The 25,972-nt window shown below is 29.0% G+C and overlaps 6 protein-coding genes across 25 annotated transcripts in view; 3 read left to right on the forward strand and 3 right to left on the reverse strand.

Annotated features, from left to right (window-relative positions):
* The window catches only part of LOC132906439 (nuclear receptor corepressor 2), a 59,519-nt gene extending 52,328 nt beyond the window's left edge, over positions 1–7,191 (reverse strand). For 5 of the 14 annotated variants that reach the window (XM_060958628.1, XM_060958626.1, XM_060958625.1 and 2 more), the window contains exon 1: positions 6,935–7,190. The gene's annotated coding sequence lies outside the window, so the exon portion shown is untranslated. Of the gene's footprint in view, positions 1–5,288; positions 5,739–6,777 lie in introns of all 14 variants that reach the window. The other 9 variants (XM_060958627.1, XM_060958622.1, XM_060958623.1 and 6 more) reach the window with 8 other exon arrangements.
* Positions 7,192–12,580: 5,389 nt separating this feature from the next.
* On the reverse strand, positions 12,581–14,252 carry LOC132906464 (large ribosomal subunit protein mL44). The gene is made up of 5 exons (XM_060958686.1): positions 13,921–14,252; positions 13,486–13,852; positions 13,250–13,334; positions 12,871–13,174; positions 12,581–12,802 (listed from the first exon to the last, which is right to left on the reverse strand). The coding sequence occupies exons 1-5, from the start codon at positions 13,979–13,981 to the stop codon at positions 12,678–12,680; spliced, it is 942 nt and encodes a 313-aa protein (XP_060814669.1). The 5' UTR covers positions 13,982–14,252; the 3' UTR covers positions 12,581–12,677.
* A 1,024-nt stretch (positions 14,253–15,276) lies between these two features.
* On the forward strand, positions 15,277–16,998 carry LOC132906472 (vacuolar protein sorting-associated protein 37B). Its single transcript, XM_060958698.1, has 4 exons — positions 15,277–15,749; positions 15,845–16,016; positions 16,115–16,197; positions 16,400–16,998. Exons 1-4 carry the CDS (start codon positions 15,618–15,620, stop codon positions 16,664–16,666), a joined length of 654 nt encoding a protein of 217 aa, XP_060814681.1. The 5' UTR covers positions 15,277–15,617; the 3' UTR covers positions 16,667–16,998.
* On the reverse strand, positions 16,792–18,610 carry LOC132906474 (dnaJ homolog subfamily B member 9-like). Of its 4 annotated transcripts, none has more exons than XM_060958703.1 (2): positions 18,501–18,610; positions 16,792–17,868 (listed from the first exon to the last, which is right to left on the reverse strand). In XM_060958703.1, exon 2 carries the CDS (start codon positions 17,720–17,722, stop codon positions 17,090–17,092), a length of 633 nt encoding a protein of 210 aa, XP_060814686.1. In that variant the 5' UTR covers positions 17,723–17,868; positions 18,501–18,610; the 3' UTR covers positions 16,792–17,089. The 4 variants fall into 4 exon arrangements, with proteins under 4 accessions (XP_060814686.1, XP_060814685.1, XP_060814687.1 ...); XM_060958702.1 differs by lacking the exon at positions 18,501–18,610 and adding an exon at positions 18,241–18,310; XM_060958704.1 differs by lacking the exon at positions 18,501–18,610 and adding an exon at positions 18,223–18,241.
* A 174-nt stretch (positions 18,611–18,784) lies between these two features.
* Positions 18,785–21,273, forward strand: LOC132906454 (WASH complex subunit 1-like). Its single transcript, XM_060958665.1, has 4 exons — positions 18,785–19,226; positions 19,303–19,432; positions 19,515–20,070; positions 20,184–21,273. Exons 1-4 carry the CDS (start codon positions 19,205–19,207, stop codon positions 21,036–21,038), a joined length of 1,563 nt encoding a protein of 520 aa, XP_060814648.1. The 5' UTR covers positions 18,785–19,204; the 3' UTR covers positions 21,039–21,273.
* Positions 21,274–21,658: 385 nt separating this feature from the next.
* LOC132906462 (adipokinetic hormone/corazonin-related peptide receptor variant I) lies at positions 21,659–25,944 on the forward strand. Of its 4 annotated transcripts, none has more exons than XM_060958683.1 (9): positions 21,659–23,033; positions 23,186–23,466; positions 23,985–24,133; positions 24,562–24,667; positions 24,770–24,974; positions 25,065–25,188; positions 25,310–25,442; positions 25,513–25,619; positions 25,764–25,944. In XM_060958683.1, the coding sequence occupies exons 1-8, from the start codon at positions 23,018–23,020 to the stop codon at positions 25,582–25,584; spliced, it is 1,086 nt and encodes a 361-aa protein (XP_060814666.1). In that variant the 5' UTR covers positions 21,659–23,017; the 3' UTR covers positions 25,585–25,619; positions 25,764–25,944. The 4 variants fall into 4 exon arrangements, with proteins under 4 accessions (XP_060814666.1, XP_060814664.1, XP_060814665.1 ...); XM_060958681.1 differs by having other exon boundaries at positions 21,660–22,857; positions 22,964–23,033; positions 25,513–25,941; XM_060958682.1 differs by having other exon boundaries at positions 21,660–22,622; positions 22,964–23,033; positions 25,513–25,941.
* Positions 25,945–25,972: the final 28 nt, after the last annotated feature.

Genomic DNA, 25,972 nt, shown 5'->3' on the forward strand with positions numbered 1-25,972 from the left:
TTTTTATTTATAAAATTCATTCACACACACATAAAACTTTTAACGATACAACTTCATAAAAAAATTACATTTTAGTGATGTATATTTATAGATTTATTTTAACTATCGCCTAAATTTTTTGTAAATTTAGGATATCCCTTTGGAACGATATTATTCAGACTATGATAATTCTAAGGAAATTCTGGATACTAATTTAAGTTCTCTTTAATACTTCCTAACAAAATGTATTAGTAGTTTCTATGAAAAAATATTGTCAACGTAACTATTGAAATATATGTATCGTGATCGATACATAGATAAAGTATATAAGCATTATTCTGATTTAAAAAGTATTTTAATTTATGCTTTGTAAATGTACATACTTTTTAATCAATTGCATTGTAAGGACACAAATTAATGATGCAGCTTATAATGAAATTACACTCGCGTATACAATTAAGAGATTTCTAACCTCAATTTTTCAAACTATATAAAGTTTATGCAATCTTTAAAAAAAAGTATCATTACATTCTACCCTGAAAATGTGGTTCCAAAACCTGTTACATAACTTTAATCAGCCATTTGAACGCATAATGTACAGGTAAAAAGTAAAAACCAGTTTATACATCCGAAAATAAATATTCTTCGCTAACATAAATATAAACATAAATATTATATATATGGCGTATTACACCGTTTTGCCATATTTTGGATAATTAAAAAAAGTTACATCGATATAGGAAGTTTAAAACATTATTAAAAAATTATAAAATATTCTGAAGACGATAACAATGCATTTATAATAACTGTATTATAAGATAATAGATTTATCAATCTAATGATTAGGTTTTAATACCCCATTTTAGAATGGTCACTGTTTCTAATGGTCATTGATAGAATACTGGATTACAGTAAAAAAATTAAATTATTATCCTAAGAAGATCATTTTAAGTTTGCTTCATCTCAATGAATTAATCAACTCTTCCTCAACTCCTTAGTTCATCACGTGTGCTAATACATGTTTAAGATACCTCTTTTTCAAACCACTCACATGTAAAAGTCTAGTGGTGTAACATCAAGTTGTATAGATCTAAGTATTTTTTTATCCATATTTTATATTTTTGTTAGAAATTTGTAATACAGCTTCAAATAACCTATGTTTAAGCAATAATTCTTTCTTATTTATATTCGTTGAAGATCCTAATCAATTTTCGTTAGAAAAAACTGGACCACTTTATGTTGATTATCTGGAGGAAATTTGGTAACAAATAAAAAGTTACTAAAAGCGACAATGAATATCCTAGAACATCACTCTTCTCGTTAGTATTAAAACTAATAATAACCAATACATCGACGTATAAAGCGTACAAGAATTCATTCCATTCCCGCGCGCGCGCTGAATACATTCCATCCGAATTATTATTATCTTGCTAAACCTAGAACGGTCGATAGCTCCGCAGTCGTTGTGACTCAAAGTCGAGCCGAGTCGAACCGAGAAGAGTCGAATCAAACCGAACTGGACTGTACTTTTGTAGCGCGTCAACGCGTAAAAAGGGCGAGTGCGAAGTGATAGATCATACCAATAAAAGGACTGTATTTTGTTTCAAAACTCTTCTGCGCATCCCAATACGACTTCCTAATTATGTCACTGCCATATCGGAAGATATCTCGAATTATTTAAAAAGTATTTTGAATCATTATTTTCAGAAACAAGAAAGGCCAAAGTATAGAGATTAATTACTAATAAAATTACTGATTTTATTAGCCACGAGCTGGCTAATTATTACTATAATATGTAGATCGCATAATGCGTTCATCAAGAAATTGTATAATAAATCAAAGCATAGATTTGTACATTATTTGCATTCGAAATTAATAACATTTATTAGTTTTAAGAATATTTTACTTTTAAGAATACTTAGATACCCTATTAGTAATATTTTGAATACGATTTTAAGTACTAGAACTAGAACCTGCATATAGTTAGTATCGTTATCCATATTATTTTATTCTTTTGCTTTTGCTTCTTAATAGCGACCTATAGATGATTTCATCACTTCTGAACCGCGTTTGCAACGAGAATGTGGTTAAAGTATATTTGAAAATATGTCATCATGTTTATTAATGCAATAAACATACAGCAATAAAGTGCATAGAACTTCCCCATAATCCATTTTTTATGCCTATGACTTTATACGCAATGCGCATACACGTAAGGAAAATAACCGCACATTAAAGGAGAAATACACACACACAAACACACACATACAATACATTTTGCATGTATACATAAATTTAGTTCAATGTTTTTTTCATTTTTTTCATTTGTTTGTACTTCCTACATCAAATTTATGAATATTCAATGATATTTATATAATATAGACAAAATTTTTCATCGTTAAAGAATCTGATTCCAAAAATTGCATAATTCAGAAACTATATGTATTCATGTTATAAGGCGGATTATATAAAATGGTGGCTACGTGCGAAATTAAATATGTCCTACAAAATTTTGCGTATATAAGATGAGCCATGAAAATGGTACAGATGTATTATATAAACACGAATATAAATAATTTGTCCCTTTTCCAATATTATGGATAAAATAATATTACAAATAACAATAAAAAGAAATAATTTTGCTTATCTATCATGACTCATTTAGAAGTAATAACGAGTTACACTCTTCGCGCGGAAATGTACAAAAATGATTCATATTTCTAAACCGAATAGCAAACTAGTTTTTTAATTTCTCAGTAATCATCACATTTAGAAACAAATATAGTAGTAATATGAGTAACAATCAAAGAAATATGAAATAAGAAATGATATTAAAAATTCTAATTAATTAAAAAATTGTTCACGATTTTAGTTTTTGCATTAGGTTAAGATATAATTTACTGGTAAGTATAAATTTTTATTGTTATTTAAATATTGTAAAGCAGTAATTGTATATATGTATAATAGTTTTACATTGATTTCCTTAAATTTAGCGTTATGCTTTTGTTATGTATAAATTTTGGCAAATATTAAGCATTTATATTCTAGATTTTTGAATAAATTCAATGAAATATACCTAGAAAATATTATTAAATATACTTTATGGAACATAATTTCATATTGATTAAAAAACATATAATTTACTAGGCATTTACAATATTTCATAGATACGATTATAGAATAACAATATGTTACAAAGTTTTTATGTAATGTTACACTACTTTTTCATAATATAAAAATTGTTCTATTTCATTAAGAATATTCTTTAAAAATTGAAACTAAGTATTTTTTTGAGATAATACAAAACTTGTAAAACAAACGAATGACTCACAAATATTATCACAGACATAAAAAACACATGGAAGGCACTGGAAATTTCACGAAGATGTTTTAAAATCTGTTTAACATAAATGGAAGGGAAGTGTTTCGATTTTTTGTAATGCCTTAACCTGAATCCTTTTGATTTTAAAAATCAAAATATATATTTAAAAGAGATGTTTATAATAAATCTTTTATAATAAATATTGGAAGAACTATCCAGTACCGAGAATTTATCAAGAAGAAGAAAACTAGATAAACTGCAATCACAAAAAAAATATTTTAGATAAAAATAAATAAAATTTTGAAATACACGACATGACTAATTTTCTATGTCTGTACTGATAATTCTACACATGATTATCGATATCGACATAAAATTAATAGCAATTCTAAAGTATTTATTTTATCTGAATCAAACAAATAAGGAGAACTATCCATTAACAGCGAGACGCAAAGGGTAAGGATACAACGTGTGAATAATATTGTAAAATATACGAAATCAAAATTGGCAAAACGCATCTTCTGCGAACGCAGAAGTGCAAAAAAATCCAAGTTAAAATCACAGGCTCACACTTGATATGGGCAAAAAGTCACAAATCGAAAACTAGTATATTGTGTTAGCAATAATGTGAGCTAAAGTGTGAGCCAAAAGTCGTAAAAGATAAAAATAATAGAATTACATCCTGGACGAATGGAAAACTTAAAGAGCAAAATTAAACTTACAATCTAAGAATTTCCTTTCATGTGTAAAAATCGCAAAATCCTCTTCAAAAAAAGCATAAAAATGAGAAAAAAAAAGTTAATTTCCAATCAATAAAAAAATTCAGAAAACTAAAATATCCAAAAATTAAAATTGCAATATAATCATCGCATTTTGTACGAGTTCGAAGGAATCTACCATTTCAGAATTTAAAATTTTCTTCTGTCATCTTGTTCATAACAATTAATTTTATCCCGATTTCATTTTTCACAAGGCATCGTATAATTTATATCAAGAATAAAAAATAACATAAACGACATTCTATTATTCGTATTATAAAATTTAAAAAGTCTGAGATTAAAAAGATTATATAAAAAAATTTAATGTAAAAAGAAGAAAATTTCAAAAACACAATGAATTAGAAAAAAACACAATAGATCTCGTTTACAATTCGAAAATTCGAAGAAAATTCAAGGCGAGTATTTATTGAAATATCAATACCGCAACATCGAACTGTTCTACCCGATCAAAGTACTTTGCAGATAACTGATAAGGTACTCGATTCTCGTATGGTTCACTTACATAACTGTAGGCGTGTACTCAAAATTAGATAGCCGACGTCCTCAATCGCGATTTTTAGCTCACTTTTCGAATAAGCAATCAAATTTTGTAAAGCTCCATTCGCAGAGAATCAACTAAATTCAGTGGAATTGCATGCATATGTGTATGGTTAAGAGAAACCGTTGTACCACGAAGTGGAAAGTCTTCAACTTGAATCGATTTAAAAATAGAGTTAAACCTAAATGTCACTAACATTGAATAAAAGAAGTAACAGGAGTGTAGTAAAGCGAAGAATCGTTTAGAATCTCTTCTTCTCCAACACATATGCAGGAACGAGGAAAATCAAAGAAATTGGTCGGTGTTTAAATAAATGAAAACATTCCTTTAACCAAAGGTTTTCGCAATTATCAGAAGAACTTTTTTTATCACTTTTTTATCACTTAGCTAAAACATTATAAATTATAACGGCTAGTCTAATTAAAACATAATATGATTGCTCACGAGAGAAGAAACGTTAAGGAAAACAAAGATTGATATAATGCAAACGAACGAGACACGTCATCATAGGTTCAACAGTTGCGATCATGAGTTCGCTTGTTCCCCAGGCGGTAAACGTTTCACGAAAGAAAGGGTGGATCGTGTTATAATTCATCCATTCACTATATCGATAATATTTCTTTTTACATTTTCATTTTTTGGACATATAACAATTATATAACATACGTACGATTTTGTTCGTTAATTAATCACACGCTGCACGTTGTTATCTCTTCAAGTTCACACGAAAAGTGGTCGGAATAAGATATCGCCTATTATTAGATTCGCTATTTCAGGATCTTGAATACTCTTCAGCACTCTCACCACTGCTCCGGGACATCATTATAAAATGCGATTCTCGTGTATCAAAGGAAAGAATTTTGCGAGGAACACTTGTGTTGCGATATATCACAAAAACACACAGAAGTTCGTTGAGACGACACTTTTTTAAAAATCATCGCAGGCAAAAAGAAACACGAATACACGAATCTAAATACGCAGGTAGCCAGAAAATAGCAGAAGTAATACACTCGGTCGGTAACTTCTAAACACCATGGAGCACCACTTAAACACGTTATTCTTGAAAATCTTAGAACACAGGTTAAAATATGCGTGAACGGCGACAAGACTTGTTTGGGAACTGCAAGAAGAAACATGAACGAGAGAACATGTATAATTGTGCCCGAAGGGCCGAAGAACAAGTGAAACAAATAAAACTACCACGGATAAAATGAATCGATGAGAACGATCAACGAATGAACGAACGACCGATTAGAACGCACTTCAAATGTTGCAGATGAACATTACGAGCGACGTACACGGACAGCACATATTACGGAATCGTTTCCAGCTACGATGCTATCAGAATGCATGGATTTCACTATTGTACACTTCGTAATACCACTATATAACTGTTTAGGCTTAGATACAGGTGCAGATGTATTCGTTCTCTCTCTTTTTCTATTATGTTTATCTTATACCAAGAATAAACAGAATAAATATAAAAAGGAAGAGGTGGTAGAAAAAGGTAGACAGGGGAGAGGAAGAAAGATAGAATGTGGTTTTTAATATAAATGAACGCTATAAAATTAATAGTATATGTAAGAGACTAATTAAATGTATCATACAAAGGAGTATCACTTTAAAAGGATATTATTCAAATCAGATTAATTCTAAGGAAATTTTCACAAATAAATACTGAAGCATTTTTGAAGAAATCAAATCTAGCTTCCGAAGAAAAAATATTGCCAATACAAATGTTAACACTTCACTAAAAATTACTCATATATACATATGAGTGTTCTCAATGCGCAGATAATTCATTTCGAATATTCCGGTACAAAATCAAAAATAGTATTCTATCCGAAAATGAGAAGAATAAATCTGAAGAAAAGAGTGGAAGAAAGGTAGAGGAGAAGAAAGGATAGAACGTACTATGCAATAAGAATTAACAGTATATGTACACAAATTCAAGCATAGCTATACAAGAGAATAAGGATAAATTACACACATTTACGTATACTGTTGAAAGAAAGGAAGATAAAAGAAAAGGATTGTGTTGTGTGGTCGTGTACGAATATATGTACGTATACATGCGCACGCGCGCTCGTATATGTGTATGCGTGTATATGTAGATGTGCACGTATGTGTATAAGAGAAAGAAAAAAAGGAAAAAGAACCTGAGAGACTACGTTTAGGCAATATTTTCTTCTACACCAACATTTCTTTTCGTCGATCACTAGTTGTTTAAGAGTTTCTTACACTCCGTCGAGGAGCGTTCAACACGATCGGGGAATGTATCGGTTAGTTTCACCACACACATTTCTCTTCTCTTACCCGAAACTAGTCCGTGCGTATATTCCAGTTGCGGCAACCTATGGTGATTAAAAAAAGCACTCGCGTCTCACATTCGCGACCCCAACGATAAGGGTAAGTCGAAAATCGTACGGTCAGTCCAACGTTTTCAGGGCCGCCAGGTTAACGTCACGAAATCCACCGACACAACCATAGATCCCAAACGGTGGACGGACGGACGTAAGGACGGACGGCTGGCTGGCAGCAGGCAAGGCGGAATCACAGAGAGGTTCGGGGGGAGGGGCATTGAATGCGGCGGGGTGAGGGTAAAGTTTCTGGGCGAGGGGCAGGTGGGGTTATAAGGGGACGGGGACGTGCGAGACAAAGTGGGGGGAAAACGAACGAGAACGAGCGAGCAACCGAACCGACTGACGACGTAGCGTCGCGGGGGACGGAGGTCTACGTTAGCTCAGGACCGTTTCATTCTGGTCCCCTCAGTGCCACTACTTCTCGTCAAACACACATTTTTCCCTTTTTTTCTTATATTTTGGATGTATATTATTATATCGTTGGATCTTAGATCTGTAAGGTAATATAGACAGAATTTTAAATATAGTAAATTAATGAAAAATATGAAAGGTTTATTTTAGATAATAACGGCATGTTGGAAAGAGAGATACATGTATACAACCCTAAAGATCTCCGCGACTTAAAGGTGATAGTTTAGAAACGTATTAACTATAATGTTGTAAGGTTTTACAATGTGTTGTATGAAATTGTTTGTTTGGTAAGTTCGTAGGATTCACAACACCAACTATAGAGTTTATGCTAAAGAAATTTAAGTTGAAGGTAGATGAAAAAATATATAAATTTTGTTATCATACGAACTGGAATCCTCAATCATGCACATGCTTACATATATAATCTTATGATCATTCAAATTCCTAAAAATATACTGTCGATCTATGAAATTTCCATGAAAAATTATGAATTAGTTATTTTAATCACTAATAATTCTAGTGTTAACTTACATATGTATATATAACAAAACGCTGATCCATGCAAAACGCTGTTGTATGTATATATGTATGTATGTATGTGTGTATAGATAAAAACTGCTTTTAATTAACAATTAAATGTAACCGAGAAGAAACACTGGAAAAAGTATCATTATTTAAAAAAAACATTTGATCTCATATCTTGATAAAAAAATTAAGAAATGTTAGATGTTAGATCGAATGTTCAACTTCATCTTTCTATCATGAATTTATTATTTCTGTCCGACTATCATTTATTATGATATTTATAAAATTTTTTCTTTTTATGGCAAGAAACTAAGTATTCCAGTAGCGTATATACATTATATTTACATTTTTTTCAAATCTTATTGTTTACTATTATATATCTCATTATTCGTGCTATTCGATATACACATTTTAAGTACAGCTATTTACATTCAAACCAAATTTTTGTTGCGCGTTCTTTAATCTAGACTTTCACTTGGAATTCGGAATTTTTATAAACTAAATAGATAATACGTTAGTACATATTTAATACGTTTAGTAAAAATGAAAAAGACAATGGGAAATATACTATGCCATACAAATACTTTAGACTTTTTATTGATATAAAATGATTCGATGTAAAGTAGGATGAGACGTAAAAGATGATTATTCGAATGCAGATGATTTTAATTCTAAATAAAAAGTAGCATTATAGCTATAATGGTAGTAATTTTTAATCTTTAACATACATATCAAATTTCCTTTCTTACATATTTTAATAAAATATATATTCAAGAATATCTACATTTTACAATGTAACATTGAACATTCGTCTTCGAAATTTTTCATTCTTTAAGAAAGATACACGTAGTCAGAATCTTCCCAATCATTTTACTAAAATCCTGAAATAGAAAATGACAAATCTCTGTAACTAAATCAATAACAAGAATATGAAGAGTTTGTTATCAAATATCATACCTTGCATCATTTATTATCATCAATTCAAATAAGTATAAGAAATTCTTCTTTCCTTAAAAATCATTGATAATTGTTCTTATCTAACTATACTTCGATCCTGAAAAAATAGTCATATTAGCAGCAGTTGGTGTGTTAATTTCTACTAATAATAAAATGCGACTTTCAAAAGCGTAGGTGCAAGTAAGTTAAGAGTGATGTATACGGCACTGTATCGGGCACAAGCAAACTCGCAGCCTTTGCGGCCGGGTAGAAGGGAAGAGAAGGGTTGGGTAGAGGGAAGAGCAGAGAAATGAAGAGGAGGGGCCGGGAGGGGCTGTGAATAGTACGGGTAGGGATGTCGGCCGTTGTCGGAGGAGGGTATATGGTTGATCCTGGCCGCGCACATATGAAGGTACGAGAGAGACGGGTAGAGCGTGTGAACGAGCAAAAAGGAACGGAACAGTGCAAGAGCCCGGCAACGATGCATTACTGGCATACGCATGGCAACGTCGCAAAAGGCTTCATGGACGCCAAGCAATCCACCAACACACAAGTGTACGGAGAACGGCAGACCAGAGAAGGAAAGAATCCCGTTTTACTGAGTTGAAGGAGATAGAAAGAAGGGGGAGAGAGGGAGGAGGGACAAATACACGAGAGAATGAGAGATCTACCGAGTCTTAAACAGGCTACGAAGTTTTCCACTGATCTCTTGAGATTTCAGAAAAACGTTTGACATATTCTAAATACATACATGTATTTGTATATGTACGCGTACGAAATAATTTCGTTTCACTAACATACCTCACGTATATAATATACGTTATATTGCATACTCGAATGTATTATTATCCATACATTATATCATTTCTCCTATGCCAATATCGTGAACGTACGATTCGATAGATTATAGAAGTTCGCGATTAAATATAAAATAGATGGAATGATGAATCAAGTAGAGTATAATCACTGTTGTTATACTACGTTTATTGTGCCACGTCCATCACTTTATATAATTTATAGAGTCAAGATTTGAAGAAGACATTAAGTTCGCTTCATTACCGAAAAATAAAAAATTTGTACATTCATCATTTTGGCATAAGGGTTCCATCATTTATTATACATTTCCTATTACTGTGGTATGTTTCGGTTTCGAACTTTACCATATTACAGCATGAAAACATAATAATTATGAGAATAGTTTATATATATAATAAATAAATTGCATGTTGATAAAACGAAACTATGTAATAAAATATATTAATAATCTTATAGATTGCGGATGTTTGAGATTTTATGGAAATTTAAAGATGCAAAAATGTATGTACAGTACATAGTCGTTATTATATTTAGTGGAAGGATCAAACCTTTGCTTAGATTTCATATCATTGAATATGTTCATAAAAATATGAATTTACATAAACATCCATAATCTATTTATAACTTCAAAATCTTTGAATCTAAAAAATGAATTATTTATGTTGTAGCCCAAAATTTACAGCAATGCTTATACCACACAGGCTTATAATGCAACTTAATATTGATGAAAATATACTTTAAAGTACATAAACAAATCCAAAAACTTGCAAGTTTGGAAAACAAGAAAGCGATGAACTATTTCATACTGCAAATTTAAAATTTGTTTCGAGATAAACGAAATATGTAATATGGTATATCTGTAAAATCAAGCCCAAACATCAAGAATCCAGGGGCGTAGACTACACAAATTGGTTTCTTTACATATTATTCCTTCATTATCGATATAACCGATTTTAATGCTGAATCATCGTTTCTCCCTGTTTTATTTCGTTAAATACGAATACACTTTGTCGCGATGTATTTAAAATATTTCTCGAATCGATACATTACGTTCCTTATAACGAGAAATAATAACAGAAGTGGAACTGTAAAACAATAACACTGATTACTCGATGGCGAAAGGGTGTGGCAACGCCATTGAGTCGTTACACGCAGGAATAGAGCAAGTAGTGGGATAATACGTGCGATTGCGTATATTTGTGTGCGCGCACGCGTACATATATATATATGTATGTAAGTGAATAAGCGAGAAAGAAAGAAAGAAAGAACGATGCCGTGTGGAAAGGAGAAAGAAACTGACTGAAGTGCAAAAGAAATAGAGAGAATAAGAAGCGAGACGACCGTAAAAAAAGAGCAACAAAAATGAAGAGAGAAAGAGAAAGAGAGAGATGGTAGAAGTGGCGGAAACTCGGAGCGGTGGAGTGCGGATGGGGACAAGGATGAACCACCTTAAAGGGGATAGCATGAATCATAAGTAATCAATATTATACCTACGACCGATATAGAAAAATTTTGGGCGATATTTAACTCCTATATCACCTAAAAAAAATTGCTATTTTAAAATTTAATTTCATTTCTGAAATATTACTTGTGATTATAATAATTAAGTATCTTTGATTTGAAAAATATGTTCCGAAATAATATGGCCGTTTCCTTTACTGCTGTCTTCGTATAGATACCGAGGATATGCATGCTGTTTGTATTAAATTTAAAATATTCTTTCGTTCGTAATTTCATATTCTTATATACATATTTTTAATCAATTGCAATATATATATAGTACATATGTAGTTATATTATTCCATGATTTGAATCGTTTTCTTTGAATAGAATTGGAATTCATATTTACGGAAAATGTAAAATATTTATCATAATTCTTAAATTATGATTTATGTATATAATATTGTCTTTAATAATAAGTTGTTTTATTTTGATGTAAAATAACAACCATGATATAAATCGGTATGAAATAATATTAGTAATAGAAATGTAGAACACATGACTAGAATCGTGTAAAAGTAATTCATATGTTAATCCTCATTTTTATAAAGAAATGAAAAATGTGAACTATTTTGTATATGCTTTTGTATTGTAATCAATTTTCTGGTTATAATAGTAGCTATGCGCTGAATTTATAAGAAGTTTGTAAAATAAAAATAATATTAAAACAAGAAAATATAAAATAATTTAAAAATAATTTATTAATTTTTGATAATTTTATCGTTATACATGCTTATGTTAATTTTTTAATATTTTGATCATATGAGAAACTATATTACAAATTTTCGTAATATTATCAAGTAACGATTAATAAAAATCATACCATAAGCATAAGACGATTTCAGCTATTTCACTATAAGCAAAATTTTATGTCATATAATACGGACGCTGCTAATACCGTTATGCAGTTTTTCCCCACATACATACGTAGTTTATTGCGTTCACAAAATATTCTTAAAAATAGAGTAATATAATATATAAGAATACAAAAATTTGTTTTATATAATGATATTGATTTGTATATAATTGTCATGTTTGTTAACTTCTTTTCAAAACAATATATTTTTAATATTACTTTCATGAAATTTTTACTGCAAGCAATTTCAAATATTTCTGTATATTTTTATTTAATGTGAAGTTATGTTTTTTCCTTTATAAAATGGTAGTCGTGTTCAATACATATTAAATATGTTCAGTATTATATAAAAGGAAAATTGATTCCAAACATGTATTTACTGATGCTTGATATAATTTCTTTAAGTCTTATATTAGTATTCTATCTACTTTTATTACCTATAATTTGTTGAAACTATATTTCTTGTTTAATACTTTCATTAACTTGCTTAAATAAATTATTCAATGCGTTTTATTTTTGCAGTAATAATATCTCAGTAGGACGACGTTATTGTAAAACAAGGGTTAATTATATTTTGTATGTACATATATACATTTACAATTAATATTATTTAACGTTCTACAAATTTGGTATACAAATTTGGTAACTGTTTTCAAGCAGATATATTTATTTCTTCGTTAAATCGTAGCGGTTGATTTGTGTGGTATAATCCATACATCTGAGCTAATATGTTAATAGCAGCTATATCTCTTGCTTCTGAAATGGTTTGTCCAAAACCTACAAATGTAATTAATTAATTATTTGTTATAAGATACTTGTACCTTTCAAGTATTTAAAAATATTACCTGAACCTAAATATTCTTTGTTTGCATAAATTCCAACATGATGGGCAGCCAAAAGTGTATTTTTTCCAGTTTGTCCAATAAGTCTTGCTTCTATAGGTGTTTTCTTCTCTGTAGAAATTACATCATTTAACATTTCGAATGGTTTAGTTGGGCACCATATTTCAGTTAGATCTTTGCTTGCTAATCCTACTATCAAAAAATCTCGGACGAAAGCACTTGTGTGATCAATATTAACGCTTTCAGCAAGTGCTCCCACAAGTGCTGTAAACGTTTGTGCCAATGTTTCTTGGGACACAGGATGTTCCTAAATAATACATAATAAAGTTATTAGTTTACAACAGAACAATGAATTAGTAAAATAGTTAAGTTATATACAAACACTAGTTAAAATAATGTCTTTTGTTCCAATATGTAAAGCTGCAGTAGCTAACATCTCTTGAGACATAAGATAGTCATGAAGTGCCCTAAAACATAATTGAATGTATCAGAAATGAATTTAGAAATTCAAATCTGCAGTTTATATAACATAAAAATTTTGTTTTTTGATTATAGCTGATACATTTTTTATAATACTTATGTGTAAACACAAATACATATCATACAGTTTATACATACATAATACCAATTTCAGGAAGACGTGGTAAACTTTTATTTAAATACTTCTTTACAACTGCCGAAGTTATTTCTCTCCCTTTTTTAATATATTCTTCGTTATGTTGCACATCTAATTTAGGATCCTTTATTCCCATATTTTCCTGCTTTTTTAGTTCATCAAGGATATATGATTTGTGTATAAATGCTTGATTCAATTTCTCAGTATCGAATTTTTCTGAAAGTCTTTGATTAAATGCATATATTTCTGCATTTCTATTCCACTCAATAAAATTACTACGTTTTGGTTCAGGTTGAGGTGGTAACCTTTTTTTTCTTCGGGTTATTTCAATTTGAGTTGGCGCAACCCATCGATGAATATATCTGCAAACTATATTTGCAATTAAGACATTATATACTCATTTTCTCATACATTCGAATTTTTATCTATATATTTACCTCCATAATTTACATACTTTATGTTCGTAAGACTTTGGAAACATAATTGTAACCTATTCATATTTTTATTTTATAAGAAATATAATTGAGTTCTTATCAAAATATAGGTTTTCACTTTAAATGAGAATTGTTTCTATTAATACTATAAATGCAGATTAAAATATTAAAATTGTTTATTTACTTTAATATTGTTTACAATATACTACAATTACAACCATAAAAATATAAGAATAGAATACGTCAGTGCGTAAGAAAGAGAACGCTGCATAGAGGCCGTCCAACAACTCCTATTGAAAGGAATATCGCCATTTTGGTGTATTTTAATTCCCTTATTAACCGTATGGTTCTAGTACTACCATGAAACTGCCTTAACGTAAATGCGCATTTAGTGATCTACGCTGCTTTACAACGGGCGACAGAAACTGTCACTAGGCTGCCATATATCAGAATAGAAAAGAGAGACAGGTAGAAAGAAAACAGAAACGTCTATACGATCGTGATTGTGTTTGGGAGAAAAGCGTATATGATAAAGATGTTTCGTGTATGTATTGTGCTAGAGTGCAGTAATAAATATAAATACAAATAAAAATATTCGTTATTTAAAATCTCCAAAAATGTGGATTTAAAAAAAAAATAATTGCAAGCCATTTCTGAAATAACACAATTAAAATCACTATAACCGATGCGTCAAAAACACTTTAAAGACAAATATATAATAAGAAAAAATGCGATTCAAAGATACAATTATTGCAACATACTGTCTGTGAAATTAGTATTGTTTTGTGTATGTTTATGTTATTACAGTAATAAGTACAAAATATTGAATGCATATATAAAAAATTTTTCATTTATTTTAAATACTAATTTTTTCATTGTTTAATTTAATTAAATTATCTTTTATTATATTAATGGGTAAGAAATCTTTTTTCATTAACAATCTAATTCGAAAATGCAATCTGATATTTCCATTTTTATAAAACTAGCTTTATTTTGTTCTTTCTTGTAAACAAAATTCAGTTCTGTAGTGTATTTTCTACCTAATAACTGTTTCACTTATTCTAAAATGTTTTCAATAAATAAATGTCCAACAAAATTTGCCTTCGATGATTAAATACCTCCTTTGTTTTTGAAATTTGAAAATGATTATTTTGCGCTAAATAACGCATTGGTCGCTATCATCCTACTATGCTTTTGACTACGTCACTGATGCGACGCATGCGCACTGAAAAAATTGTATGATAGCGCCATGCAGCTTGTAAGGGAATATAACAAAATGATGACATCCCCACCACTAAAAATTGGACGAGTTGCCAGACCTGTATATAAGTCCGTGATTTTTACATTGAGTCGTGTATCTATTAACTTGTTATTCTACAGTAATTTCAATTGATATCATAATACCTATAAATTGAGTCATTAATTGAAACGCATATTTTTATAAAATTTACGCGATTAAAATTGTATTAAATTTTGATAATTATATTTAATAATAATCGATTTCACATTATAACCAAATTAATAAAATTTTTTTTTTATGTGGAAAGGTCAATCAATGTATTTTTATATTAACCAATGTGTATAATAAAATGTTGATTCTGTGTAATATAATTAAATAAATCGACAACAATTCTGCTTAAAAAATAAAATTTAATTCATGAACATTATCATAACTCCGCGAAACTGATTAATATTAAATAATGTTTAAATCAAATCAGGAACCAGACATACCTGCAGCACTAGGTCTGTTATCACATTTAACAAACGATGAACTGAAGGAATTATTAAATGATGATTCAAAATTTGAAGATATTGTAAAAGATGTAAAGCAGGTAATTAAATTATTATTAGAGGTATTTTATATTTCCAATTTATAATTTTTCTATGTGTGGAATTTTATGTAATTCACATCTTTTCTTTCTATCAGTTTAAGAATTTAGAAACTGAAAAAGAATTATTAATGGCAAGTAACACATCTCTGGCAGAGTTTAATTTATCAAAACAACCAGAATTACAAGAGGGTAAACAAATATTAAAGGAACTTAGTGAAAAGGGAAGTAGATTATGCATGAGCGTAAAAGAAAAATTGGATGAGATAAGTATGTATTTTTTTTTCCCTGTATATTTACTAGTTACGTATTCTATATAATATATAAATAATAACCAATACTTATTATATTTTTTCCAATACTTATAGAAAATAAGTCTGGGGAAATGACTGCTGATACTGCATTAGATTTATTGCAAACAGCAGCAGCGGAAATTGAAGAAGAATCAGAAGTATGACTTAATACTATTATAATTATTAATACATTGCCATATTCATATTTCATTTTGTTAATTTTTATTATATTTATATTTCTTTTTTTATCATTCTTTTCAGAAAGATTTATGTGAAACTCATTTGTTTGGCAATGTGTTAAAATTCTTGAACATAATTTGTGATTTCTACAAAGTAATATTTGTATTTTTTAATATACAGACCATAGCTGAAAAATTTCTGGCTGGAGATATGGAAGTAGATGAATTTTTAGAACAATTTTTATCACGTCGAAAATTGATGCATCTACGTAAAGTTAAAGTAGATAAATTGAGAGAGTTAATAAGAACATCACATACTGCTATTGGTCCTGGATATCCAATAGCTAGTAATTTTAGAAGTCTAGCTCCTGCTATTCCTTATCCAGCTGGACCTGTTTCGATGCCAATGCCTGTACCATCTGGTTTTCCACATTTTAAACCATACTAAGTTACATTTATTATAATACAGCATTGTATTCCAATCAGTTAAGTTTTTAAATATTGAATTTTCTTTAATGTATAAGAAACACGTAATTTTAATTAACAATATTTTTAAGTGATTAACGCGTATGATACATCAAAATATTTGTAACGTTTAATTAATAGATAATATAATTAAGATAATTTACAATTAATGTATTAGATTTTGTAATGTTATTGTGATATATTAAAATAGATTCGTTTTCTGAAATAAATATGTTAAAATATATAACATAAACTGTACACGTTTTTGATATAGGGGTTAACGCAATAAACATGTAAATGTTATCATGTTTCACATAAACATATTTTTCATCATAATTTTCTTCTTATATTGTGTTCTTTATATAAATCATAATTTTATAAATGACTAATTTTAAACATACAATTGTTACTTATTTTGACGCTTCTGTACAGCTTTAAAATCCTCATATTCCCTATCAGCTATGCATTCATAAATGTATATTACTATTATCGTCAATATCAATATAATTGTTGCAACAAATAGACTTGGAGCTTGGATTTTATTTTCTAGAAGTTTCATTTTTTCGATTTGTTTTAATGATATATTCTTTTGAAATGCATTACTATAATGTTGCTGTACCCACTCATCAAAATTAAAAGTATTCGTAGATTGATATTTATAAAATTGAATGTTTTTTGTTTTAAATATCTCATATCTTTTATTGTTCAAATTCTGCAAATCCTGATTAATTATTTGAGTTCTATCATATTGTTTGCGTGTTTCATATTTGCTAAGTACATCATACGCATTTGAAATCTCATGAAACATTTCTTTTGCAAATTTACTTTTATTCTTGTCAGGATGATATTTTAATGTCAATTTATAATATGCAGACTTTATTTCATTATAAGTTGCAGTTGGTTGCAATCCCAACGTCTCATAATGCGTTTTAGTCTTCGTAGTTAGATTTGCCATTGCAGGTAGTGATAACATAGATTGTTTTACACATTTAAATAGAACTCTTTTATTTACATCTATCAAAGAGCAATGAACAAGCATATTCTTAAACGTTTAGTCTTTATTACTATAAGTTTATTTTCATATATCGTGAGCAGTAAAAATTATTTTATAAATTTATGTACATTTTGTCATATTTTATAGCAAAATATTTGATATTTTGTTAAAAGATTGATTCAATCTATAACCTACAAAGAAAAAAAGAATAGTTAACTAAATGTTAAAGTATATTAGAAATTATGAGTGAAACATTATTATGTATTAATAATATTAAATTGTCATATTAGCTAACCAACATAACCATTGTCTAAATATATAAATATATCTATATTCAATAGTATTTGCTGTATACCAGAGTATATTATTATCATATATTACAGTAATCGATATTAATTTGATTACATCTCTTTAAAGTTATGGCACATTATGTACAATTTATATAATATAATATAATTATAGCATTATGTATAATTTATTCGTAATGTTTTATTTTTAGACAATTTTTATGAAATATAATTTCTAACAAATTGATATTGAAAGACCTTCATGCATGGACTTACAAAACTAGACGGAGTATCGGTAGTTATCAGAAATGTTATAATCTAGATAAATAGTCAGGTACAAATTGTTACATGGATTTTTGGATAAAAAGATAAATTGTTGTTATCGGTAAATTATGATATATGTCTTCAATTTTAAATAAATAATCTCTTTGTTTTGTCACATGCATTTATTTAAATAATATTAATCAACTAATTTAATGAAATTTTATGATGCATGAAATAATTTACAAATTTATAATTAATTTTAAGATACATACATTTTAATCTTATCACTTTAAAGACTTAATAATAAACGAATAAAAGATTATTTGAATATTGTTTAGTAATTAAAATAAACAACACTTTTTTGCTAGAACTGAGCAGGTTACAAGTAAATATATATGTATATAATATATAATCTGTGTTATTAAATATAGATTATTGTGACGGAAATAGATCTAAATATAAAACAGAATATCAAAATTTTATAACATTTAAATGTTGCGTCAAAAATAATAGAACAGATTCGCGATCACTTTCATGGTATCAAGGCAGATACACAATAGTTTTATCATTGAGATGTTAGCATAATAAATGTTTATTTATTCCATAATATGAAATATTTTTTATGGCATAAAAAATGTAAATAATATATTATTCTCTTTCATATAAAAAGAGACCATTGTATTTTATTTAGTTGGCACATACATGAACACTTCGTAAAAATAATTGATGGCAGATCTACGTGTAAATCTACATGTAAACTTTCCAAAAGAACTATTAAATTTATTTTGATTATCATACGATTGTATGCTTCAGGTTAACTGGTAATGATAAGTGTATTAAAAATTTAATCTATGTAAAATGTTTTGTATATCGCTAAATGTCAATGTAATTATGTGTGTGTATTATGCGGCAATGGAACATAATATGATTTTTTATTGAGTTAAGGAAATATACATATTATTAAAAAACATTAATAATGCCAAACCGAACTGAAATTGGTAAATAAATTAATTTATATATATAAAAGGAAAAATATAAAAAAATAAACATATTTTATATAAATTTTATATTTAGGTATTATTCCTGATAATTTAAGGCACGAGGAAACCATAGTTCAAATAGCAGAAGCTCTCGACAATCTAGATTCTGCTGTTAATTATATATTTGAATCTATTGATAAAAGGCTTCTTCAAAATGGTCAAAGGTACGTTTCTTCCATATTACTAAATATTTTAGGAATTACAACTTTTTAATTTATACAAAAATGTTAATACATTTTTTTGTAGATTGTCAAATGTTAAAGATAGGGCTACAAAACTTCAAGATCGATTAAAATATTTACAAACTAGCTTAAATTTAAAAGCTGTAAAGATGTTTTCTGCTGCAAGGTATCCTGCTAGTCACACATACAAAGAATATGAATTGGCTATACCACCTCAGTGTGATGATATCAATAAGATACCAAAAGTTTACAAATGTTCTGTACCTATAAGAGATATTCCTGAAACATATCTATCTTCTAATTGTAAAACAGAAGATGGCCAATATGTATCAAATAATAATCTGCAAGAAAAGCTACAATTTTATCATGTTCGATCTAAATCTAATAAAGAACTTTATATAGATAACAACGAAGTGACATTCCCCTTTGAATTATCTTCGATCAATTCTCTATTGTTCAGTAGTAAGGATAATCCATATAAGATATCTACTAAACAGACTTCCCACAAATTAAATGACAAACAGCAAATAGAAGATGCACCAGATTCAATTATACAGCCATGGTTATCATCAGAAATGGATTTATCTAGTAGTTATTTATATACACCAACCTTAGGAGAGGTAAGATCTTTTATTAAAATTTAATGTTAATATTGTTTAATTACAATATATTACTTATAAAATGTAAAGAAGGATACAGAACATATTGTCACATGAAATATTCTATCATGCAGGTGCCACAGATAAATGTGCCACTAACACTTCCGGATCTACCTGGAATTGTAGACGATGAAAAATTCGTTTTAGACTTTAATTCTCAAAGTCCCATTGCACCTTCCTCAGCAGTAACCACTCCTACCGTTCGGCTTGATCTACCAACTCCAACAGCAACAATAGACGAGAAGGATTCGAGTACAAAACATGACCGAACTATTCCAAACTTACCTGGCTTTGTCGATACCGATTTCTCAAAAGATTCTACTGAGCCTGCTCCACCACCTCCTCCTCCGCCCTTGATTGCGTCAGACACGTCGACTTCTGCTTCTTCGAACTCTAAAACCGATAGCCGTTCCTCATTAGTCTCATCGTCGTTAGATCCATCGATACCACCGCCACCGCCACCGCCACTACCACCACCACCTCCTTCTCCTCCACCGCCTCCACCGCCACTGCCTCCAGCTGAATCCGAAACAACCATTTCTGAATCTCAAACTAAAGATTCGGATAAAAAAAAAATTGTCAAGGATTTGAATAAAGCGATCAAACCGGACGTCAGATCGAATTTGATGGAAGCTATTCGCAATGCTGGCGGTATAGGAAGGGCGAAACTGAGACATACTGTACCACCAGAGGAAAAAGAAGGAAATCGTTGGTCCTCTGCATCCGTTGGAGGAGATTTAATAGCTGATTTGCACGCAAAATTAGCACTCAGAAGAAAGGGAATCGCTGGGTCCGGAGGTAGTGCTCTCGAAAGAATGTCCAGCTTGATTCCTCCTCCTCCTAAACCAAGCGATGCAGTTGCGTCAGATAGAAATTCGGCCACCAGCGAGTACGATTCTCAACCAGATACCGATGATTGGGACGAGTAACGCTACTCGATATTGTTAATTATGTATAGTTTCTAATTCAAATTCCATTCACTTATCATATTTAATATTTCATGTATAGTTCCATTTATAAATTATCGAAAACTTACTTGGGAAATTTATAACAAAATAGAATTTATGTTATAAAATAATCTAATTTTGTAAAACATGTTAGTAATATTTGTTAATTGTGTATATACATATATTATGAAGAAAAGATCTAAAATTATACATAAAATCTTGAATTCATTATTTTTAATAATTATATCTCAAACTCATTTTTGTAATTTTTATTAACGATTTCATTAAATAATTTCAATTTTAAAAACTTGTACATTTATGTACATTAAAGTTTTTTGACAATTTTTCCCTCCATTGAACTTTGCTCTTGTTTTATCTTTTAATCTTCTTCACATAATCCTAAAAAAGAATACTTAATTACATGTGGTGAAAATAATTCCCAAAGTTGGAATTAAAAGGGTTCCTGATTGTCTTTAGTAATAGCAAAGACAATTAATTGAATTAAATATAAGTTCTAATGGAATTTTACCATTTTTTTAAAATGGAATCTTCGTTATTGTCATCAGCATTCGACAGTAACATAATAACAGCGTATTCTTATCGGTTTTGATTTAACACTTGACCCTAGATTACTGGACCAATCGTCTGTAGGTTTATAAATGTTAGTTGCACCATGGAATTTGCAGTTTTTGCTTGGATGTTCCTGTCTTTGATATTTGAGTTCATCATCATCTCTTTATTAAATTCATTTAAGCTTTAAATTCTTAGTTAAATTGTGATTTAACTTTACAAGTTAATTTTCGTCTTATTTTTGCCATTCTGTACAAATAGATGACTTTTATCTCATAAACATTGTTATAAACTATATAATATGAACTACGTACCAGTTTTCGATGAAGTGTCACATTCTGTTTAAATTTTCTTATTCATACGTTGTTTAAGCGTGTATTACTTTGATCCACGTGTGTTGAAAATTTATGATAGTGAAACGGTTTAATCGAGAAAATGAGAATTATTTATAAAAGAAGATATAGAAAAAATTGTTGGAACAATGGATAAATTTTGAACGGCGTTTTAATCCTTCTAATCCTTCTAATTAATTAAAAACTAAATTTTATATTAAAGTGAATAATTAATTTAAAAGTCCACAATTAAAAAGATTTCAAAAATTCGAAATTTTAATAGAAAATGTTGGGACATTAAAACATACTTCATGGCATTATGTGCTTAAGGAGAAGAAGGCGACCATTTCTATATTCACTAAAATATCAGAGAGGAATTAATTTGGAAGGATCTGAAAAAATTAATCAAATTAATTGCAATTGAATTTGAATAAAAAATGGAGAGCGATTTTTGCTATAATCGCAATCCAAAGTGTTGTACAAATGAATAATGAATTTATCGATATCGGTATCAAACGCTGTTGATATTTGAACAAAAAGGATTAAAGAGTAAAATGTATGGTGTTATGATAAAAGAGAACGAATGACATAATATGTATTTGTAATTCGTATTAATTACTGCAAAAATTAATGGTGCACACATTTTACACATGACGAACGAAGTGTATGATGAAGATTAATCTTCATAATTCTTGATATTACAACGTATCTCTCGTTATTTTACTATTTCCTTTTTTATTAGTTTTGCACACTTCTACATCCGTATACCGATGATATAATTGTATGATTTAAAAAATCATTAATTTGAGAAAACTTTGGATAAAACGATAACGCTAAAACTCTGGATGTTCAATGGTCATTCTTTATCTGCGCTTGCTTTTTTCTTCTTCATCATCTTGGTACCGTATCAATTTTAAGTATTTGACTTGTTATATTTTTGTAGAAATTAGTTATGATAAAACTTTGTTTTAAGAGGTTCCGATCGTACGTGAATTCTGATTTCAGGGAAATGTAGAAAATAAAAGAAGACATTTCATTTACTAAAATAATTTTTATTTTATGGTTTATTATCAAGGTAAAGCTGTATTCTATTAAGATAAATTCTTTTTTTAATCATTTATAAGGTCATTTCTTTCTAATTTGGTATTAATTCGTTGTGTTTGTATAATATTTTTTAAATTAATCCAAATTTAATTATTAATTATTTATGAATTCACTTGATACCAGACTTTCTAAAAATATTGGGATACATTATGGAAAATGGAATAAAAATGATTAGTTCTACGGAACTGCCCAATTCGCGGCCAAATATTTCGAATGAAGTGGAATTACCGATTGATATGCATTTCAACGAAGGCCACATTGTTAGTATTGTCTTTTACAGCGTGTTAATGATAATATCTGCAATCGGAAACACGACGGTGTTAATATTAATTAAGCGTCGCAAACGTGTATCCAAATCGAGAATACACACGATGTTAATGCATCTTGCGATCGCTGATCTACTTGTAAGTATAATTTAGTATATTTTTCTCTCTTTATCAATATTGCAATATTATAATAAAATTTAATACCTTATAATTGCTATAGTTTTGATTTGTAATTTATAATTAAATTTTTCGAAGATCGATAACATTTTGGACGAAGATCTAGTGATCCCTTAATTTTTCGTAATGTAGTAGTAGATTATGGTAATTTTGGTCATTTTTCTTGAGGAAATTAATTAACGCGTTCGTAATTACAAGCTAATATCGTAACAATTATATCGTTAAAAAGTTCACTATCGACACATAGACTATAAAATAAAAGTAAAGTAAGATACTACGTACAATTTGCCTCTATGTATTAACAAACATTAATACCATGCAACAATGCTACGTAAATTAATGATCTGTGTACAGAGTATTTTTCATTCAAAATAATCGAACTAGTTTAATATGTTTTATAAATAAATAGAAGGAAAATACATACTACATAGAAATGAGTTTTATTAAATAAAATTATATTAACCTGAAACAATTTTCAGGTAACTTTTTTAATGATGCCACTCGAAATCGGTTGGGCGGTCACAGTCTCCTGGAAAGCAGGAGACGCGATGTGCCGAATAATGGCATTTTTTAGGATGTTCGGTCTGTACTTATCATCTTTCATTCTGGTATGCATAAGTATGGACAGGTCAGTTTAATTTTTTAAAGAAATCTTATTTTTTCTATTTTTTCTTTCTTTTCTCACTCAATATAGTTAAAAAAATTGTACTGACCATTTTAGGAAACTTACGTCGCATTTCTTTTTTGTAGTTCTCAATTGTTGAATCAACTAATATTTAAATTTTCCTATACAAAAAATTGCAAATATAAAACTTACATTATATTTAAAAAAATTTCCGAATTTGTTATAAGTATAAAAGATAGAGTTATAAAAAAGAAATTCTCATATACTATTTATCTGCTTTTACATTTCATATATTCATGGATAAGGCAATGAAATAAAAAATAAAGTAATAATGAATTCTATTTTTAGTGGCATCATAGTTAAATTTTTAATAATTTCTTACAAAATTGAAATAAAATATTACTGAAAAATATTAAATTTTCTAATTTCAGATATTATGCAATAATAAGACCATTGCAATTGTGGGATGTTAATAGAAGAGGAAAAATTATGTTATGCATCGCTTGGGTGGGATCTGTCGTATGTTCAATGCCTCAGGTATGATAATTATAAATAACTGATAAAAGTGGAGAATCTTACCTTTTCTAATTTAGTTCAATATACACATAATATATGTACTGTAATTTTTTTCTTTCTTAGATGCTAGTATTTCACCTGGAAACCCATCCAAATATCACATGGTATTCACAATGTGTCACGTTTAATGCATTTCCAACATATACTCACGAAATAACTTATTCTCTCTTTGGAATGATCATGATGTATTGGTTTCCCCTTGTCGTAATAATATACACCTACGCGAGCATTTTACTGGAAATATGCAGAAGATCGAAAAAGAGCGAAGGTAATATATATAAATTTCAGTAAATTCTTATAAAATCAGAAAACAATTTACTTATTTTTTATGAAATAGTAAATGGTTAACGAATTTCAGATAAAATTCGTCGTTCTTCTATGGCTTTTCTTACACGAGCGAAAATACGAACTTTAAAGATGACTGTGATCATTGTTGCTGTATTCTTTATTTGCTGGACGCCATATTACGTAATGAGTCTTTGGTAAGTGCTATTGTTCGTTAATAGGAAAATATATGTATTAGGACATTGAATCCTAAATTATCCTACATTATATATATATAAGTATATCTGACATTGAAAAGAAATATACCTAAATGTATAGGTATTGGATTGATCGAAATTCAGCATATAAAGTCGATCAACGAATCCAGAAAGGTCTCTTTCTATTCGCATGCACAAATTCTTGCATGAATCCTATTGTTTATGGTGCATTTAATATTAGAGATCGTAATAAGGTAAATATTTCTTCTTTTTCTACTCGGTAACTATATAAATAGATATCTATATAATTTAATGTTATTTCAGACATCTGTAAGACCAACTACTATAGAAACTCGAGTCACTCCATTGTCACTGTCACTCAAGCTTCTTGACTAACGTTTACTTTTCTGTAAGAAATATTAATTAGAATTGTAAGTTAAGTCTAGTCCTCAATATCAAATTTGACTGTGATTGACCATATACTTCAAAAAATGATATTTGCTATAATTAAGTACTAAATATTAATAGCTTTTTTGGATGAAGACCAAATATGCTGTAAGTTATCCTTACAATAGGGTTGCATTCGAGTATCCGAGAGTACAGGTTCGGGATGAATCGGAAGAATTCGGGTGAGAGCCTGCCCGAATCTTTCCAACCCGTCCCGAAGCTTGGATTTCCAAGTCCCTTACAACCTTAAGCACCTGTATATATTTAAAATAATAATTAAATTATTAAACTTCCCTAAAGTAACAATACTATTTATTCATTCATTTGTATGAAATTT

Source organism: Bombus pascuorum, chromosome 4, assembly GCF_905332965.1.
Source record: "Bombus pascuorum chromosome 4, iyBomPasc1.1, whole genome shotgun sequence".
Classification (NCBI taxonomy): domain Eukaryota; kingdom Metazoa; phylum Arthropoda; class Insecta; order Hymenoptera; family Apidae; genus Bombus; species Bombus pascuorum.

Coding starts and splice junctions, on each gene's coding strand:
- LOC132906464 (XM_060958686.1), bottom strand. CDS start 13,981: ATGAATAGGTTACAATTATGTTTCCAAAGTCTTACGAACATAAAGTAT. Junction 13,175..13,249: donor AAGACATTATTTTAACTAGT/GTTTGTATATAA, acceptor TGTATTATTTAG/GAACATCCTGTGTCCCAAGA. Junction 12,803..12,870: donor CAAAGAATATTTAGGTTCAG/GTAATATTTTTA, acceptor TTACATTTGTAG/GTTTTGGACAAACCATTTCA.
- LOC132906462 (XM_060958683.1), top strand. Junction 24,975..25,064: donor AAGATCGAAAAAGAGCGAAG/GTAATATATATA, acceptor AACGAATTTCAG/ATAAAATTCGTCGTTCTTCT. Junction 25,443..25,512: donor ATATTAGAGATCGTAATAAG/GTAAATATTTCT, acceptor ATGTTATTTCAG/ACATCTGTAAGACCAACTAC.
- LOC132906454 (XM_060958665.1), top strand. CDS start 19,205: ATGCCAAACCGAACTGAAATTG. Junction 19,227..19,302: donor GCCAAACCGAACTGAAATTG/GTAAATAAATTA, acceptor TTTTATATTTAG/GTATTATTCCTGATAATTTA. Junction 19,433..19,514: donor CTTCTTCAAAATGGTCAAAG/GTACGTTTCTTC, acceptor ATTTTTTTGTAG/ATTGTCAAATGTTAAAGATA.
- LOC132906474 (XM_060958703.1), bottom strand. CDS start 17,722: ATGCTTGTTCATTGCTCTTTGATAGATGTAAATAAAAGAGTTCTATTT.
- LOC132906472 (XM_060958698.1), top strand. CDS start 15,618: ATGTTTAAATCAAATCAGGAACCAGACATACCTGCAGCACTAGGTCTG. Junction 16,017..16,114: donor AGAAAAATTGGATGAGATAA/GTATGTATTTTT, acceptor CAATACTTATAG/AAAATAAGTCTGGGGAAATG. Junction 16,198..16,399: donor AAATTGAAGAAGAATCAGAA/GTATGACTTAAT, acceptor TTTAATATACAG/ACCATAGCTGAAAAATTTCT.